At 36.5% G+C, this 16,825-nt stretch overlaps 1 protein-coding gene across 1 annotated transcript in view; it reads left to right on the forward strand.

The window, feature by feature from the left end:
* The first annotated feature begins 67 nt into the window (after positions 1 to 67).
* The window catches only part of SDHAF3 (succinate dehydrogenase complex assembly factor 3), a 59,936-nt gene continuing 43,178 nt past the window's right edge, over positions 68 to 16,825 (forward strand). Inside the window, exon 1 of the mRNA XM_059171188.1 lies at positions 68 to 311. Coding sequence (XP_059027171.1) covers positions 138 to 311 — 174 coding nt within the window. The 5' untranslated portion in view covers positions 68 to 137. The remainder of the gene's footprint in view (positions 312 to 16,825) is intronic.

Consider the following 16,825-nt stretch of genomic DNA (forward strand, 5'->3'; position numbering starts at 1 on the left):
CCGGAAGGTCCTGATTTTAGAGCGGACCAAACCGGATGAAGGTCGCGCGCCCTCTTCCGCTAATACCCGGCTTAAAAGTGCGGTAGGCGCGCTTCGTCCCTTTGCGCAGGCGCGGTGTGCGGTCCACGCGCGGGGCTATGCCGGCAGGGCACGTCTCGCGGGTCCGGGCCTTGTACCGGCGCATCTTGCTGTTGCACCGGGCTCTGCCCCCAGACCTCAAAGCCCTTGGCGACCAATATGTGAAGGACGAATTTAGGAGACATAAGACCGTTGGTTCTGACGATGCCCAGCGTTTCTTGCAGGAATGGGAGGCAAGTGAATGCCAACTTTTCTTCGTCCCAGACCCTAAAAGGTGCCCCTGTTTGTCCCCGTGAGAGACAGCCCGGGCGCCGCGCAGGATGCAGCAGCGGCAGCCTGTTCCGTTTGAATTAAACAGCGCAAAGCTGTTCCAACAGTACTTCCCAAAGTTACATCCGGAGCCCGTCTTTCTCCCCGGGTTCCTGGCTGCCGCTGATCCCGTTACCTCGGCGTCCCCAATACAGTTCCTCCTTGTAAGCTCCTGCGCGTGCCAACACCGGAGGGGTGAGAATGGCAGCTTACGAAACCGAATAAATCACGCCAAGTAGCTTTTTGCCCCTCCAGTGCCTTGCATATAGCAAGCTCCTGTTAATAAGTGAATGGTTTTCTCATTATCTAGTTTTCAGATTTACAGGATTGTTTCCGTAATTACTGTTTTTTAAAAAAATTTCCGTGCTCTTTCTTGGGTCTTAATGTTCTCAGTTGACTGAGACGGGTATCGGATACGACCATAAGCGGTAGAGGAGAAAAATGCTCAGTTAAGTCAGGCGAAAGTTGGTTTCTCCGGAGTCTCACATTGCGTTACTTTGTTTCATTGCCCTGTCTCTTTGCCCTAAATCTTAGACACCTGCATTAGCGATTAACTCTTTGACTACCCCCCACCCCCTTTTTGAGTGAGGGAAAAAGAGTATTTCGTGGGGTTGTGGGCCTAGCAGCATTGCTCTTAGATATGATTTGCAAATACCAAGAAATGAATGGAATTGGAAATTAGAGCGACATCTCAGGTATTTGAAAGCAGGAAGCAGTGTCGGTAAAACAGCAGGTAAGCGATTATTGGAAAGCCTCCCAAATTGGTGGCTAGACTGTCTTTTTTTTTTTTTTTTTTCTTTTTTTAATTATAAAGTTTTTGGTTAGGGTGAATACAGACCGTTTTCACTGTATCTTAGATTCCCGATTGTAGCTTGCAAGAGGGTTATTTAGGACAATCTTGAAATTTAGAACTTTAAAATCAAGTTTGTGAGCGGTAATTAGCCTGTATGGAGCCCGGGGAAGTTGAATCTTAAATGCAAATTGCTTTTTTTTAGTATGGTTACTTGGTCTTAGAGCGAGAAGAACTGGATTCAAGTTCAGATAATGGAATTTGTTAAATGTCATTATCACTTAATTTTTCCTAGTCTTCTTATTTGTGAAATAATAAGTATTTATGCACCTCTAAATTAGTGTCTGTAAATTCATTTAAAAGCGCTTTGTAAATTGCTAATTGCAGTGAGTCTGTAAGAAATTAAGAGTGTTTAAGTGACATCTTTTAAGCCAAGTCAGTTTGTGGCAGGACAGGAAGGAGAGGCTAGCTTTGTCTGAGAAGAAATAAGGGCACTTTGAGAGTTCCAAAGTATAAGAACTTGGAAGCTTTTTAGCAAAAGAGTAGAAACTCAGAATAAATTGATAATAAGCTGGAGGAGAGAGTATGGGTGAATGTGTTGATTGACTGAGGAGGTTTGGTATCAGGAATTCAGCTTTTTTAAAAAAAATTTAATAATTTTATACTTACAGAAGAATTACAGAGACAGTACTGAGTTTTCCTCCATACATCCTACATCCACCTTCTCTGTATATAAACATGTATGTAACCATGGTGCAGTTATCAAAAATAAGAAATTGACATAAAGAGATTAACATTGCTGCAGTGATGGTAACTACAGGCTTTATTCACATTTTGCCAGTATATCCAATAATGTTCTTACTCTGTTGCAGGATCCAATCCAGGATCCCACACTGCATTTAGTTACCCTGTCTCCTTAGTTTTCTCTAGTCTGACAGTTCTTCAGTCTTTTCTTATCTTTCATGTGCTTGACACTTTTTGACTATCTCTCAATTTGAATTTGTTTGTTTTTGTTGTTGTTGTTCTCATGATTACATTGATGTTGTGCATTAGTGAGAGGGATAACAAGCGTGAGGAGTTTTTCTCAACATACCATATCAGAGGGCACATGTTATCAATACAACTTACTACTTGTGATGTCAACTGTGATCATTTGGTTAAGTTTCTCCACTGTAAAGTGACTGTTTTCCTTTTTGAAATTATATATGCATTTTGGGGAGAAACTCTGAAACTGTACAAATATTCTGTTTCTCTGATTTTGCCAACTAGGTTAGCATCATTGATGGATCTTGCCATTGTGTTCTCTTGGTGATTTTCTATTTCTCTCATTCCTTTTGAATTTATTTATTGGAAAGTTTCAGTGGGTAAAGCCATGTACCTTCTTCCCCATTATTGATCTAACATTTCCACTTATTTTTTGGAATGAAGAAAAGTGTGTTCTGTGGGAGTAGGGCTCTGTAGTTAATGAGTTAACAGCTGGGTAAAGTTCAGTTTAAACCTAGTAATCTAACTGTTTGGATAGAGTATTAATTCTCACAGTTGTAAGGCAGCTCAGTCTAAGCCTGGGAGTTGGAAGGGGTGATGTGGGCTCTGCCAAGAGAGCCAGTTTCTCTTTTTTTCAAGGATGAAGGATAAAGAAGATTCTAATGACTTGGAGGGGAGAAAATATTGGCTAGGGCAGTGATACTGGAAAGTGATATCCTCCAGTCTTATGGGCTTTTCCCTCCTATGAGTTCTTCAAAACATCTAATTTATGATTATGTTATACCTGTTGTGACTAGTTATGGCCTGGATTTCTGTTGTTTTGGTTAATGATGATTACATATTTGGCACACATGAGTATTACTAGCTTGATGCCTATGTTTCTGTCAAGCTAATTGAGAGTAACACAGTTGTGGAGTTCCTGTGCTTTGTGGACTTTGGGTTTTGATACTCTCTCACTTCTAAAATTACTTACGAACTTGAATGGGTTCTGAATTTGTTGTACTTTACGGGGCAAACTTAGGTATGGGTCCCACTGGAGAAAAGAGAAAGCTCAGGCATCTTAGAGGCCCCAGCATTAGGAGGAAGTTTCTCTGTTCCTTTCATTTGTAATCATGGAAAACCATGTCAAATGATAGAGGGAATTCAGCTGGGGAAGTTTCTGTTCCAGGACCACTTAGGGGAAGGTAGGAGAAAGTATTTCATTTTATCCTAAGGATAAAAATGTATATGCTTATTTACAGAGTAAATTGTGAATTTATATAGTATTTTACCACAAGAGAAGAAAAAGGGAGGTTCAGAAGAGCTGTTGGAAATATTTGAAGGAGAATGTTTGATATCTGGTTGGTAAAATATTTATTGTAATCTTAAGTCTTTTAGGAGGCAACTGTTAGAAGTGGAATTGGGTCTGGGTGGATCAGAGGTCTTATTTATTATTGCATTTTTGAAGTTCTGGCTGCTCAGTTTGGAAGAGAAGCTGATTTAGGTAATACTTTCCATTTTTTTCTCTGGTGTCTGTCCAGTTGTGGAGAGAACTTCTTACCACTTATTTTCTGGGAAATTAGAATAAGTGCTGAAGATTAACTGGCAAATAAAACATGTTTGTGATAGAATGTGAGATGAAGGGTAAAAAAGAGTGAGCTCTCGGGAGCCACTCAGAAGAGACTCCATACGTTTAATTTTTCCTTTTCTGCCCTATTTGTTTATGTCTTCTGCTTTCTTTCTTGGTTTCTTTTGCTTTGCTTAAGGAACTGTTTTGCTCTGTGTCTATAGTTTATAGATGTTTACAGTAGAACTTGTTTCTGGAAAAAGCCAAATGGATTACACATTCTAGAAGTAGATATTGATCATTTATTATTGCGGGGCAAAGTGCTAGGCATTGTGGGGCACAAAAATGAACAACAATTGCATTTTACTTTGACATGTCCTAGATTTACTTGTGTGTATTATACAATTATAATACAGTATGAATGTGTGTCTGTTAAATGTGATGGGAGCAGGTAGAGAATGGACGAAGTTGAGGGCCACATACAATGTCTGAGCTGAGCCTTGAGTAAGTCAAAATTACCATGTCATGAAAAAGACTTCCTAGGCAGAGGGAGTAACATATGCCGAGGTACTGAAGTAAGAAACAGTGTGACTTTTTCCAGGATCTTCAGTAATGAGCTTAAAATTTAGTCTCTAAAGTGAGCAATTAGGAAGAAATAAAGCTAGAGAGGTGGCCGGAGACAGGATATTCTTCTAAGGACTTTAGATTTTTATTTGGAATTACTGAAAGATTTTAAGCAGTGGTGAAATGATTCAAATTATATTCTAGAAAGACCACTTTAGCAGCAATATAAAGGAATCATTGAAGAATGAGTCAAATTGAAGGTAGGGAGAATTGTTAGAGTTGTAGTAGAGATGGTATCTATCTGTCTTTATATATGTTGAGAATGTAGGGTATGGATGTGTGTGTTATCTTTTATAAGGCAAAAATGGGACTTAACTTGAGGACCCACATAGGATTAGTGAAAGGGAAGGAAATAGAATGGAAAACTCTCAGGCTTAAGATCATGATACCAGTAACCAGACTATGTATTTAGAAGGAGCTGGGTAAAGAATGAGTATGGTATAGTACATTTTGTGGTAAGCATTCTGGTGGGACAATTGGAGATGTTCTGAGGTATATATTAGTCTCATACTCAGGAGAGAGATTGTAGCTGGAGGTAGAGAACTGAAATTCCTTATCTGTAGTTAGTTGCTGGTTCAAAGTTGTGGCTGAAAGTGCCCAGATTGGGTAAACTGTGGGGGAACGTATTCACAGGTAGACCACTAACATTCAGGAGTTAAGAGAATGAAGGCAGTAGTATGGTGCTCGCACTGTTCTGTTCTTTTCTTCTGTATCTGGTGATTTCTGGCTACTTCTGCAAAGGAACATACTTGTGTCCTTCTTGTGTTTAGTTATTTATATTTGTATGGTGGTCTAGATATCATATGTAACATTTGATGTTTGTTTTGTTGTATTTATTGGAGAAGAGGAAGTGCTTCATATTTCCTGTAACCATCCATTTGTAACTCACATGGAATATCTTTGTCTTACTTAGGACTTTGAAGTAGATCATCAGATAAAACATGTATGATTAAGTTGCCTGTTGCCTATATTTAAAGTTTCCTTAACTTAGGATAATTAGGCTTGGATGGGTATTCTGCAGTTCTTAAAATTGTATGCCTTTCTTGCCTAATTTGGGGACCTCATTTTGTTGCTTTTGAACATTCTGATTTGTAGTTTGTATTTTAGCTTGCAGAAGAAAAGGAATGAATTACCTCTCTGTTCAGTAGACAGATCATATATGTCCGGGATGCATCTGCCAAGTATGAGTGAACCTCTCAGTTGTACGTTTATTCTGCATGTTACTCAGTGTAGTGTTTTTGTGATAGTTTGTTGGATGTGATGGTTTACTGAATAGTGATGTATGTTTTCAACATTAAACTTTACCTCTTAAAATTTTTTCAGTCATATTCTGGTCCTTATCTAGTGGTTGAAAAAGGGATAAAGGAGAGGATATGAAACTCAATCATTGGAACATAAAACATTTTTTTCCCATTTCTTAGCATTTGGCTTTTCAGTGATACTTTTCAGTGATACTGTTTTTATTTAGGAATATTTAAATTTTATTGGTGTCATGAGATGTGTTCTAATAGAACTTTTGTTATAAAGGTATTTTAAAAATTCTAATTTCATCATTATTGTCTATATCGATTGTTGTTACCAAAACATAGAGGTCTATTTTATTTAAATGATTTAAAATTTATTTGAACTTACAGATTTAAAATACCGGTGATAATATAATAATAATATACTAGTGATTATGCTTCTAAAATAGATCTCTACACCCACTTTAGGGCTTGAACTCAAAACCCTGAGATCAAGAGTTGCATGCTCTACTGATTGACCAGCGAGGAGCCCTAAAAAAATAAAATAAAATAGATCTGTACATGTGTACACATAACACATAGTCTTAAAGATTTGAAATAAGTTTTTGCATAGAATTTAAGAAGATAAAGGATTGTGGGGTGCCTGGGTGGCTCAGTGGGTTAAAGCCTCTGCCTTCGGCTCAGGTCATGATCCCGGGGTCCTGGGATCGGGCCCCGCATCAGGCTCTCTGCTCCGCCGGGAGCCTGCTTCCTCCTCTCTTTCTCTGCTTGCCTCTTTGCCTACTTGTGATATCTGTCAAATAAATAAATAAAATCTTAAAAAAAAAAAAAGATAAAGGATTGTATATACATAGTTTTACTGGTTTTACTTGTTTTTTAAAATATATTTTACAGTTGCTTAATAAGAACAAATGTCTGAGATTTTACATAAAGAGTATTCGAATTTAAAGGGAGCTTCAGATTGCTGTAGTAAACTCTTATTTTTTTCAGTTAATGTACTTAAATTTAAAAAAAATCAAAGTAATGTTATGTGATTAAAAAATTAGTGTTGGAGGGTTTATAATAAAGAGCAGTATTTTCTATTCTTATCTCTTTTTAAGGTGACATTTTTCTTTTTATTTTGATGTCTTTTATGTTTCAAATATCTTAGGAATTTTGGTTTTCTGTCCTTATTTACAAGAAAGCAATAAGAAAGAGAACTCTGCCTACATATAGGCCTTGTTGATTGGAAAGTTACTTTTAGGCTTACAGAGTTTTCATTATCTGCCTTAGATTTGCTTCTCACTCCTGATTTTCTTACCTACGTGGTATCTGTGTTCAGTTGGTTATGGCAGTTTGGCTTTTTCTTAAGCTCTGTTCTTTCTTTTCTATTCTAAGCTGTAGATCCTAAATCTGCACTGTTTCATGAGTTCAGTCCTCTACCTGCTTCCTGTCTTGAGAAATTCATTGAAATCTGTTGGTGGCTAATGCCTCCATTTTTGTTCTCGGTCATTATGGATTACTCCTTTTGAAAATCCTTTACTATCAGTTCAAAGGAGTTTGGGGAGGAGAGGAAATAAGAAATATGCTGCTATGATTTCTCCAGTATGTCCTCTTAAACCCCAGTTCTACCATTTTAAAGAGAAAGTAACTGAGGCTTATAGAAGTAAAATGACTTGTTTGGTATCACACAGCTAGACAGGACCAAAGTCTTGTGTTCTTACTTTATGAAATTAATGTTTCCAAAAAACTATTAAGCTTTTGCAGTATAAAATGCTATCAATACTTTTCTTTTGAATTTTGCTTGTTTGCTTGCTATAATTTGTGTATTTGCTTCTCCATTTTTTGTATTTTTCCTAAGGGAAAGAGAAGCTGCTTTTCTTTTTTTATTTTTATTTTATTTTTATTTTTTTTTTTTTTTGTCAGAGAGAGTGAGCACAGGCAGACAGAGTGGCAGGCAGAGGCAGAGGGAGAAGCAGGCTTCCTGCCGAGCAAGGAGCCCGATGCGGGACTTGATCCCAAGACGCTGGGATCATGACCTGAGCTGAAGGCAGCCGCTTAACCAACTGAGCCACCCAGGCGTCCCTGCTTTTCTTTTTTTAAAAAAATATTTTATTTTTTTATTTGGCAGAGAGAGACAGAGAGGGAACACAGGCAGGGGGAGTGGGAGAGGGAGAAGTAGGACTCCCTGATGAGCAGGGGTCTTATCCCAGGACCCTGGGATAATGATCTGAGCCCAAAGCAGCTGCTTAACAACTGAGCCACCCAGGCGCCCTTGGAAAGAGAAGCTTCTTAATCATGTTTTTATCCTGTATACCTCTAGTGTAATAAAATGTTTAATTATTGTTTAAAAAGTGATTTAAGTTTATTAGCCCAGGGTGTGGTTTTCAAAATTCTTTTTTTTTTTTTTTTTTTTTTTTTTTTTTAAAGATTTTATTTATTTTATTTGACAGACAGAGATTACAAATAGGCAGAGAGGCAGGCAGAGAGAGAGAGGAGGAAGCAGGCTCCCTGCCGAGCAGAGAGCCCGATGCGGGACTCGATCCCAGGACCCTGAGATCATGACCTGAGCCGAAGGCAGCGGCTTAACCCACTGAGCCACCCAGGCGCCCCAGCAAAATTCTTTTCGGTAATGAAATGAGAATAGAAGTTGCTGTGATATAACTGTTAAACTAGTTAGTTAGGCACATGTATTTTCTATGAAATTTTTGGAAGCCTTATTTAGGCCTCAGTGGTCTCAGTTGGAAAAATAATGTTTTATCCTTGAAGATAAGGATGTACCGATAAGTTCTTTTACCTCTAAGATACAGTTATATTAGATGAGTTAAAACTATATCAAATGGCTTAACCTACTTTACACTTTTCATTGGTAACACAGATTTTTTTCTCTTTCTTCTTTTCTGTTAGTTTTAGGGTAATATCTTTTTATAGTAATAGAATGGTTAAAAAAATTTGTTTTTTATAATAGTTATAATTAACATAAAGTTAAAAACCCCTGAATTTTAAAAAGTTAAAAAAGCAAATGAAATGTATTTTGAATTAATGTGATACATGCTTAATTAATATAAAATGCTGGTTAGCTTGGATTGGGAAAACACAGCTTTTAAAAAGAGTGGGCAGGGCGCCTGGGTGGCTCAGTGGGTTAAGCCGCTGCCTTCGGCTCAGGTCATGATCTCAGGGTCCTGGGATCGAGTCCCGCATTGGGCTCTCTGCTCAGCAGGGAGCCTGCTTCCTCCTCTCTCTGCCTGCCTCTCTGCCTACTTGTGATCTCTCTGTGTCAAATAAATAAATAAAATCTTAAAAAAAAAAAAAAAAGTAAATAAAAAGAGTGGGCAAAAGGGACCCCAGTAAAAGAGCAGTCTATGATTTATTTACAAGGATATTAATTGTGCTGTATATATATGGTAATAATGACAAATCAAAAACAGTATAGATATCCAATGATGGAGAAGAATGAAATGATAGCATAGCCATATGATGGGTGGGTTACTATGCAGCTAGAAATAGTGTTTCAAAAGAACTAATGACTGGGAAAACTGTTCATGTTATAATTAAATGTAAACGGTGTTTATCTTTGGGTCGTATGGTAAAGGATGATTGTAATTTTCTTCCTTGAACCACCTATTTTCCAGATTCTCTGCGAAGATGAGTGCTACTTTAGTAATTACAAGAAAAGCCAATAAATGTTATTTTTAAAAATGCAGCTGGATATACTCAATATTTTTGTTACCAGTCTCATGTCATAAAGCACTTGAGGTAAACACATTAAGAGTCAAATACCAGCACCTTATAAATACATTTCCTAATTTTGCCATTTAAATTTTGTAAGTTAGGGGCGCCTGGGTGGCTCAGTTGGTTAAGCCTCTGCCTTTGGCTCAGGTCATGATTCCAGGGTCTGGGATCTAACTGGAATCGGGGTCCCTGCTCAGTGGGATGCCTGCTTCTCTGTCTCTCTCTGACCCTTACCCCCCAACCTTGTGCATGTGTGTGCTCTCTCTCTGTCTCAACTAAATAAATAAAATATTTAGAAAAAATAAATTTTGTAGGTTAACTTAAACTACTTCATGATTAATAAATAATGTCAGCTATATATTTTATGATTCTTGCTGAGTTTTGTAAATGAAATGAAAAAAAAAATCTAAACATGTATTCAACAATGTAAATGGCCACTTAAATGAGACAAAAGAAATGAAAGGTATCCAGATTGGAAAGAAAGAAATAAAACTCATTTTATTCACAATGGGATTATGTAGAAAATCTGATAGAATCTACAAAAAAAATCTAAAATTAGTCAGTTTAGCAAGTTTGTATGATAAATGATCATTATACAAAAGTTAACTATTTTTATGTACTAGCAATGCAGACTTGGAACTTAAAACTTAAAAATACTACTTACCATCAAAAAATATTAAATACTTAGGGATGATGTAAACAAAGGATGTACAAACCTGTACATTGAAAACTATAAAGCACTGCTGGAAAAAAGATATGTAGACTCAAAACAAAACTTACCTAGTTATTCTTTTTTTAATTTTTTAATTTTTAAATTAAAAAAAATTTTATTTATTTTTTAAATTTCTTTTCAGTGTTCCAGAATTCATAGTTTATGCACCACACCCAGTGCTCCATGCAATACATGCCCTTCACAATACCCACCACCAGGCTCACCCAACCTCCCACCCCGCTCCCCTCAAAAACTCTGTTAGTTCCTCAGAGTTATTCTCTTTTACCTAACCACTGGAAGATACATTTTAGAATCTTTAGTGCTCTAAACTGATATCAGAAAAGAATCATCAGGGCCATTTTCTGGTATAGTATTAAGTTTATCTATTTATTTTTAAAAGATTCTGAGAGAGAGTGCATGTATGCACACAAGCGGGGGGCGGTGGGTGGAGGGGAGACAGGAGAAGCAGGCTCCCCACTGAGCAGGGAGCCTGGTGTGGGCTGGATCCCAGGGTCCTGGGATCATGTCCTGAGCTGAAGGCAGCTGCTTAACTGACTGAGCTACCAAGGTGCCCCATGTTAAGCTTTTTTTTAAAACAACTTGAAGAATCTTCTCTTGCTTAATTTCCTAGATATCAAACTTAAGTATTCATTGATTCTCCAATAACTTAATTTGATCAAAATTAAATTGCTACTTAATAACTTAAAAAAATCTGTAGTAGTTTAATTGTTCACATTTTCTTTTTCTAAGTATTATTAGAAGATTTGTCAGGCTGACAGGTGGGACTGGAAGGGAGATTGGTTAACTATTGGTTAGTCTTCTGGTAGGTTAGTCAGAGAAGATGGAAGACCTGTAAATAGGCTGAATTGGTGGCTTGGAAGCTAGTAGGTTAAGAAAGCAATTCCAGGTGGATATATGTCACTTAACATTGTGGTTATAATTCCTGGTAATTGACCTTGTAGGTCTGGAATTAGACTTTATATACCAGTGTACCCAGAGATGATCAGATGTTGGCATCAGACTCACACTAACTAAATTTATAAATTTTGAAGTATAAACCAGAATGATGATTGAAGTATAAACTAGAATATTCATTTTTGTTGGTTGGTTATGGGTACTGGTGAAGTGGAGGGTGGGGGTAGGGCTCTTCTTTGAGTCATAATATTTATATTTACATCCAGGGAACTCTTTTTCGGATGTGTCTCAGAATACAGAATTTTTTAGATTTTTAGAAAGGTAATAAGGACTATGACTGAATTTTAAGAAATAACTGGGGTGGCACCCTGTAATCAAATACATTAATACTCCACACTAAAATATTTGACTTTTAATATTAAGTGAAGTAAATAAAGGGTTTCTGTCCATTGAGATCAGGATTTGCTGCCAGGTAAGTTCTGAAAAAGCTTTTGTTTGTCGAAACTTTTTGACTTCAGAACAGTAAGTAAGGGATTGTGGACCTCTATTAACTTTCTCGGAAACTGAATTAGTGTTTAGAAGGTTGCCGAGTAAACATGGAATTAAAATAATGGGAAGTGGGTAGGCATGAGAGATTTTTCATCAGGCCTCACTATATCTATAGCAGAGGACATCATGGATTCTGCTGCTTTCCTGCTCTTTTTTTCCTGGACAGTGTGAACACATACTAGCAAGTTTGCCCCCTTGTAATAGTTTATTATTTTATTATTTTCATTGTAAGCACTTTCTTTCTGTCAAAGCATTATTATTATTGCCATTAATGTGTTAATAGATTAAGCTAGCAAATTTCTCATCTGGGCCCTAGAGAATTCAGGTACTTCCCATGGTATGTGGATTTAATTAGCTTAATTCCAAAGGGAGGATCATATTTATCTTATTTACAAAGTTTTGCTCTTCTCAACTCCTAAATCACTAGAACTTGGAAGCATTTCCAAAATAAACTGCATTTTGACTTTTGTGCTCTCAAACATTAAAATATTTATGCTTTATTTGAATAGATTTTAAAAACATACACCCACATGGTTTATTTTCCTTTGGAAAGTTATCATTATTATAAACAAAAATTGTAAAATGTTGTTTATTGTATGTTTAAATTGGAGAGGTTTCTGGTCTTTGATGCAGTGACTCTTCGCTGAAGGTGAAGAGGTCTACAGTTTGTTTGAAAATTGTTCCATTGAATAAAAAATGCATACACTTCTCATAGAACGCTTACCCCTTCCAAACTAAGAACGGCCAGAGGTGGCATGGCAGACACACATGTACACATATACAAAATCAGCTACGATGACACCGGCGTGTAGTATCAGCGGGTGTAGCTTCACAGCAGACATTCTAAACAGTGACTCTTCAGAGACGCATCTTGTTCTAGCACCTCCCACTTCCCAGCATGGGCCTCAATGGTTTGTGCATGTTACTTTTACATTTTATAAGCAATGGATATGTGCACTTGATAACTCAGAATTTCTGGCCAATAACCTTAGTTAACAACCTTAGTTAATAACCTTTTTTAGCTTGTAAAAAAGGCCATGAACATCTTTGGATGCTTTTACAAGGCCAGGAGCAAGATGCACACAGTGAGAAAAACTTCTTATTTTATTTTATTTTTTATTTTTTTAAAGATTCCATTCATTTATTTGACAGAGATTACAAGCAGGCAGAGAGGCAGGCAGAGAGAGGAGGAAGCAGGCTCCCTGCTGAGCAGAGAGCCCGATGCTATGCGGGGCTCTATCCCAGGACCCTGGGATCGCCACCCGAGCCAAAGGCAGAGGCTTTAACCCACTGAGCCACCGAGGTGCCCCAAAACTTCTTAGTTTAAAATATTTGGAAATATGCATAACTTTGATAAAGTGTCTGAGTGTGCTGACTCCCTTGGCTACTTCATTCATGTAAATCACTTAATATTTCTAAGATTTTTTTTTAGAAACTGCAGCATGATCATATTCTAACTTTGTAATTAAATCCGATGAGGGGCTGCTCTTTTGCTGTCAGATTATTCCACATCTATTTGGTCTTCAGTGGATATGCCAGGGTTTTTGGATTCGATCATAAGCTAGAACTCTGAACAGAACAGGAAAAAAATTAGCCAGTAATGACCATTTGGGGGCATTAGGATCTTTCCTTCTTCTCTTAGTTGGCCCCAAATGCTCCATTTTTGGACCATCATGTTTGGATTTCCCAGATACTGTCTTCTACAGCTCAGAGCACTTGGAGCACTGCAAAGGAAAGACAAAGCAAAAACTGCAGTGCTGTTTGGGATCTCTGGATTTTTCTTTTTTTGTACTTCTGGCTTACTTGACTGAACAAGGCAGAACAGACTCTTTGTTCTTTAGTTTCATGGGTCACTGTTAGCCATATTGAGTATTGTTTGCTAATTTGTACATATAATTTTAAAGAAGAATTGGTAGTTTAATTATTATTATTAGGTCAGTTTTAAAAGTATATATTTATATACTATATTTAAGATAGGACTATTTAAGATAGACATTTCTATGCCATTTTTGGCTATTTAATTTGTTAGTTTCACCTAGATTTGACAAGCTTTTGGGACAGAGTTTGTAATAATAGAAGTTTCTGAAGCTTGATACTTTTTGTAACTACTTTTATGCTATATTTCTGAGAAGTTGTTTATAAATTAATTGCTTTTGAAATTTAACTATATTTTAAGTATCTTGGCAAACTTACTATTACAGGGAATTCTTTTGAGAATCCTTTTGTGAAGTGAATAATCAGCCCATAATTTGTTTCTTTGTGTAAACCTGCATTTGCATACATCAAATTTGTTTTAAATAGGGTGTGTCTACAGATGTCGATGGCGTGTGTCTAAAAAGAATAAAATTTAATTTCTGTTTGATGTGAAGAACAAATTCAGATTTGGCACTTTTGATGAGTGAGACATAACAGATCATTTTAGTTCTATTCTTTTCAACTAAATGCTATCAAAATGTGCTCTACACCCTAAATTAAGGAGGTGGCAAGTGTTCATATATTAAGATTGAACTACAGTATATTTTAAACTATATTTTCTTAAATAGTAACAGAGTTAGTACGAAGTTATACAAAGTTTAAAAAGTTATTTAGTAGTTTTATCTTTCTTAAAAGCAAACTGGATCCCAAATCCTAATGATTTGTTTTTCTTTTTGTTTTATCTTTTTAATTACAGAAGTGTATGTTGCTTTTAATACAACATGTTTGTTAGCTTTCTACTTTAGTTTGATTCCCAGCAGCTTACTGCCTTGCTTAATACTTGGAAGATACTGATAATTCATCCTCCTTTTATGGATACTGAAATGCTTTTAACCAGAATTAATCATAAACAGCTATTTAGTCCATAATATAGCATAAATATGGTACACTTATAATGAAAAAATAAAATGTAATAGCTATTGTGTAATATTCTAACTGTTCTGTGGTTAAATAGACTTTTTCTGCAGGACAATCTAGGAGTCTAACTACTATTTGTTACGTTATTTCTCTGGGAAAGGATATACAAATCAAAGCTGATGGCATTGGGAACTTGGCCCCATCTTTCAGATCCTCTGCACAGCCTAGTGGATAGTCTATCAAAGGAGAATCTTCTCAAAATTGACATGGGTACTGTTGGATCCCATGGAAAGTCAAGCCTTTCTTTGATAACTGTGGAGGGAGTCAGTGGCTTAGGGAACCATTGGAAATGTCCTGGGATTTAGGAGAAACACCTCTTTCAACATAAATAGAGCTAGCCATTTGTTTTTCCATGGTCTTTACCAATTGAGGGTGATGATAGGTAATCCAGAGGACATTAATAAGGTCGAAAACTGGAAAGGAAGCAAAGTATCAGGAGAGAGTTTTCATCACATCCAAGGTAGGACCTGAAGAAATTGTTCCAAATGTAGGCCTTGAATTTTGTAAAGATGTTGGTCACACTGTGCCAGGGAGAACTAAACAGAAGCAGCCCACCTGATTTGATTTCATTCAGTGCCTCATTCAGTGTTCATTCATTCATTCATTCATTCAGTGCATACTGTTTTTCAGGGGATTCAGAGATTAATACATGGTCAGTATCTTTAAGGAGCTTATTAAGTTTGCTACAAGTCTGTATAAGATAGTATGAAATCAGTTTACCTTAAAGAATAGTGGTAGAGGGGTGCCAGGGTGGCTCAGCCAGCTAAGCATCTGTCTTTGGCTTGGGTCATGATCCCAGAGTCCTGGGATTGAACCCCGCTTGGGTTCTCTGCTCAGCCGGGAAGTCTGCTTTTCCCTTTCCTTCTGCCCCTGCTCGTGTTCTCTCTCTCAAATAAATAAATAAAATCTTAAAAAAAAAAAAAAAGTAAAGTGGTTGAAAATGTTGGTCTTTTGTCAATGGGTACTATGAGTTAATTGGGAAGAAAACTTTTTAGCCAATTGAATTCATGATTAGTCAGTTTTCTACTCAGTGTATCAATCTTGTCACTTGTTCCTTGATATGGATCCATTCTGTTGGATTTGAAGATCTTTTTATCTTTGAGCTTGTTTAAAAAATATGGCTTACCCCTATGGGAGATTGCATTGTAAACTTTCGTTAGTAACACTTAAATGATTATCTGACATTGGCTAGCATCCAGTCACTTACCTTGTGACCTTGGGTAATTTGATGAACCACTCCAAGCCTGTTTCTTCATCAGTAAAATGGGAATACCAGCAGTAGTTACCTCTTAAGGTTAAGGAGTCAGTAAGATGATAGATTCATAACAGTTGCTTTGTATGGTAGTACTCTAGAAATGCTAGCTATTTTACCTCTAGTGTAGGGTACGATGGAGATTAAAAGCAAAGAGGCAAGATTTTCAGGGAAGACCTTTGAGGGTGCTGAAAACAAATTTTGTGATTTCATTATTTTTAATTCTTCCTTTTCTCTTATCTTATATAGCCAATTAGTTGCTAAATCCTATTGATTCTGTTTCCTTTTACCATGCCAGAACCCTGACTTACTGTCTCCACTCTCATTACCTCTAGATGTTTGTAGTAATTTCATGAATAATCTTGCTGTTAGTCTCTTAATTGTCAGCTTATAAAACACAACTTTGACCATATTATTGCCTCTGTCAAAATCATCACTGTTTTCCCATTGACCTCTCCTTAACCTAGAGTTTACAACTGCAAAATCTGGCTCGAATATATTTTATTTTATCGTTCATCTCCGTATTCTCTGCTGTGTATCCTACCTTCCGCTTCTACTTGCGTGCTGTTCTCTGGATGTGGTCGTAAATTGTTTGGCTTTCACTGTTCATTTGGCCTAAATATTTTCCTATATCTGTATGACCAAATCGTAAAGTGACTTTCACAACAGCCCTAGTACTTTCCTATCCATTCTTTCTTAATTAATTCTTCCAGTAAAAAGCAAAATTCTATTTTCCAATTTCCTGAACAGTATTTTTTTGGTATTTTTGTTTTGATACTTAATGCTTTCAACATTGTATTATAGTTATTTGTGTACATCCTTTTGGTACTGTTGGTGGTAAGTTTCTTGAGGATAAAAATTATGTTTTACCTATCTTTGTGTACTTTAAAGCTCTTAGGATGGTATTTTGCTTATAATAAATGCTCAGTAAATCTCCCCGCCCAAAGAAAAAATGTATGATTATATTTCAGATGAAGACCAAATATACTGATGTCCATAGTTAGATTAAAAAGTTAACCAATCATTTGAATGTGTGAATTGTAGTCTTTGTAAAGATTAATAGTTTAAGCAAAGGCTTTTATTCTTATATGAGAATTCTTGCATTGTATTTTATAAATACATAAGAGATTTTATTATTTATTATATTATATATTAATATATTATTATATATTTATTATTATTATTAAAGATTTTATTTATTCATTTGAGAGAAAGAGAC

Source organism: Mustela lutreola, chromosome 4, assembly GCF_030435805.1.
Source record: "Mustela lutreola isolate mMusLut2 chromosome 4, mMusLut2.pri, whole genome shotgun sequence".
NCBI classification, from domain to species: Eukaryota; Metazoa; Chordata; class Mammalia; order Carnivora; family Mustelidae; genus Mustela; species Mustela lutreola.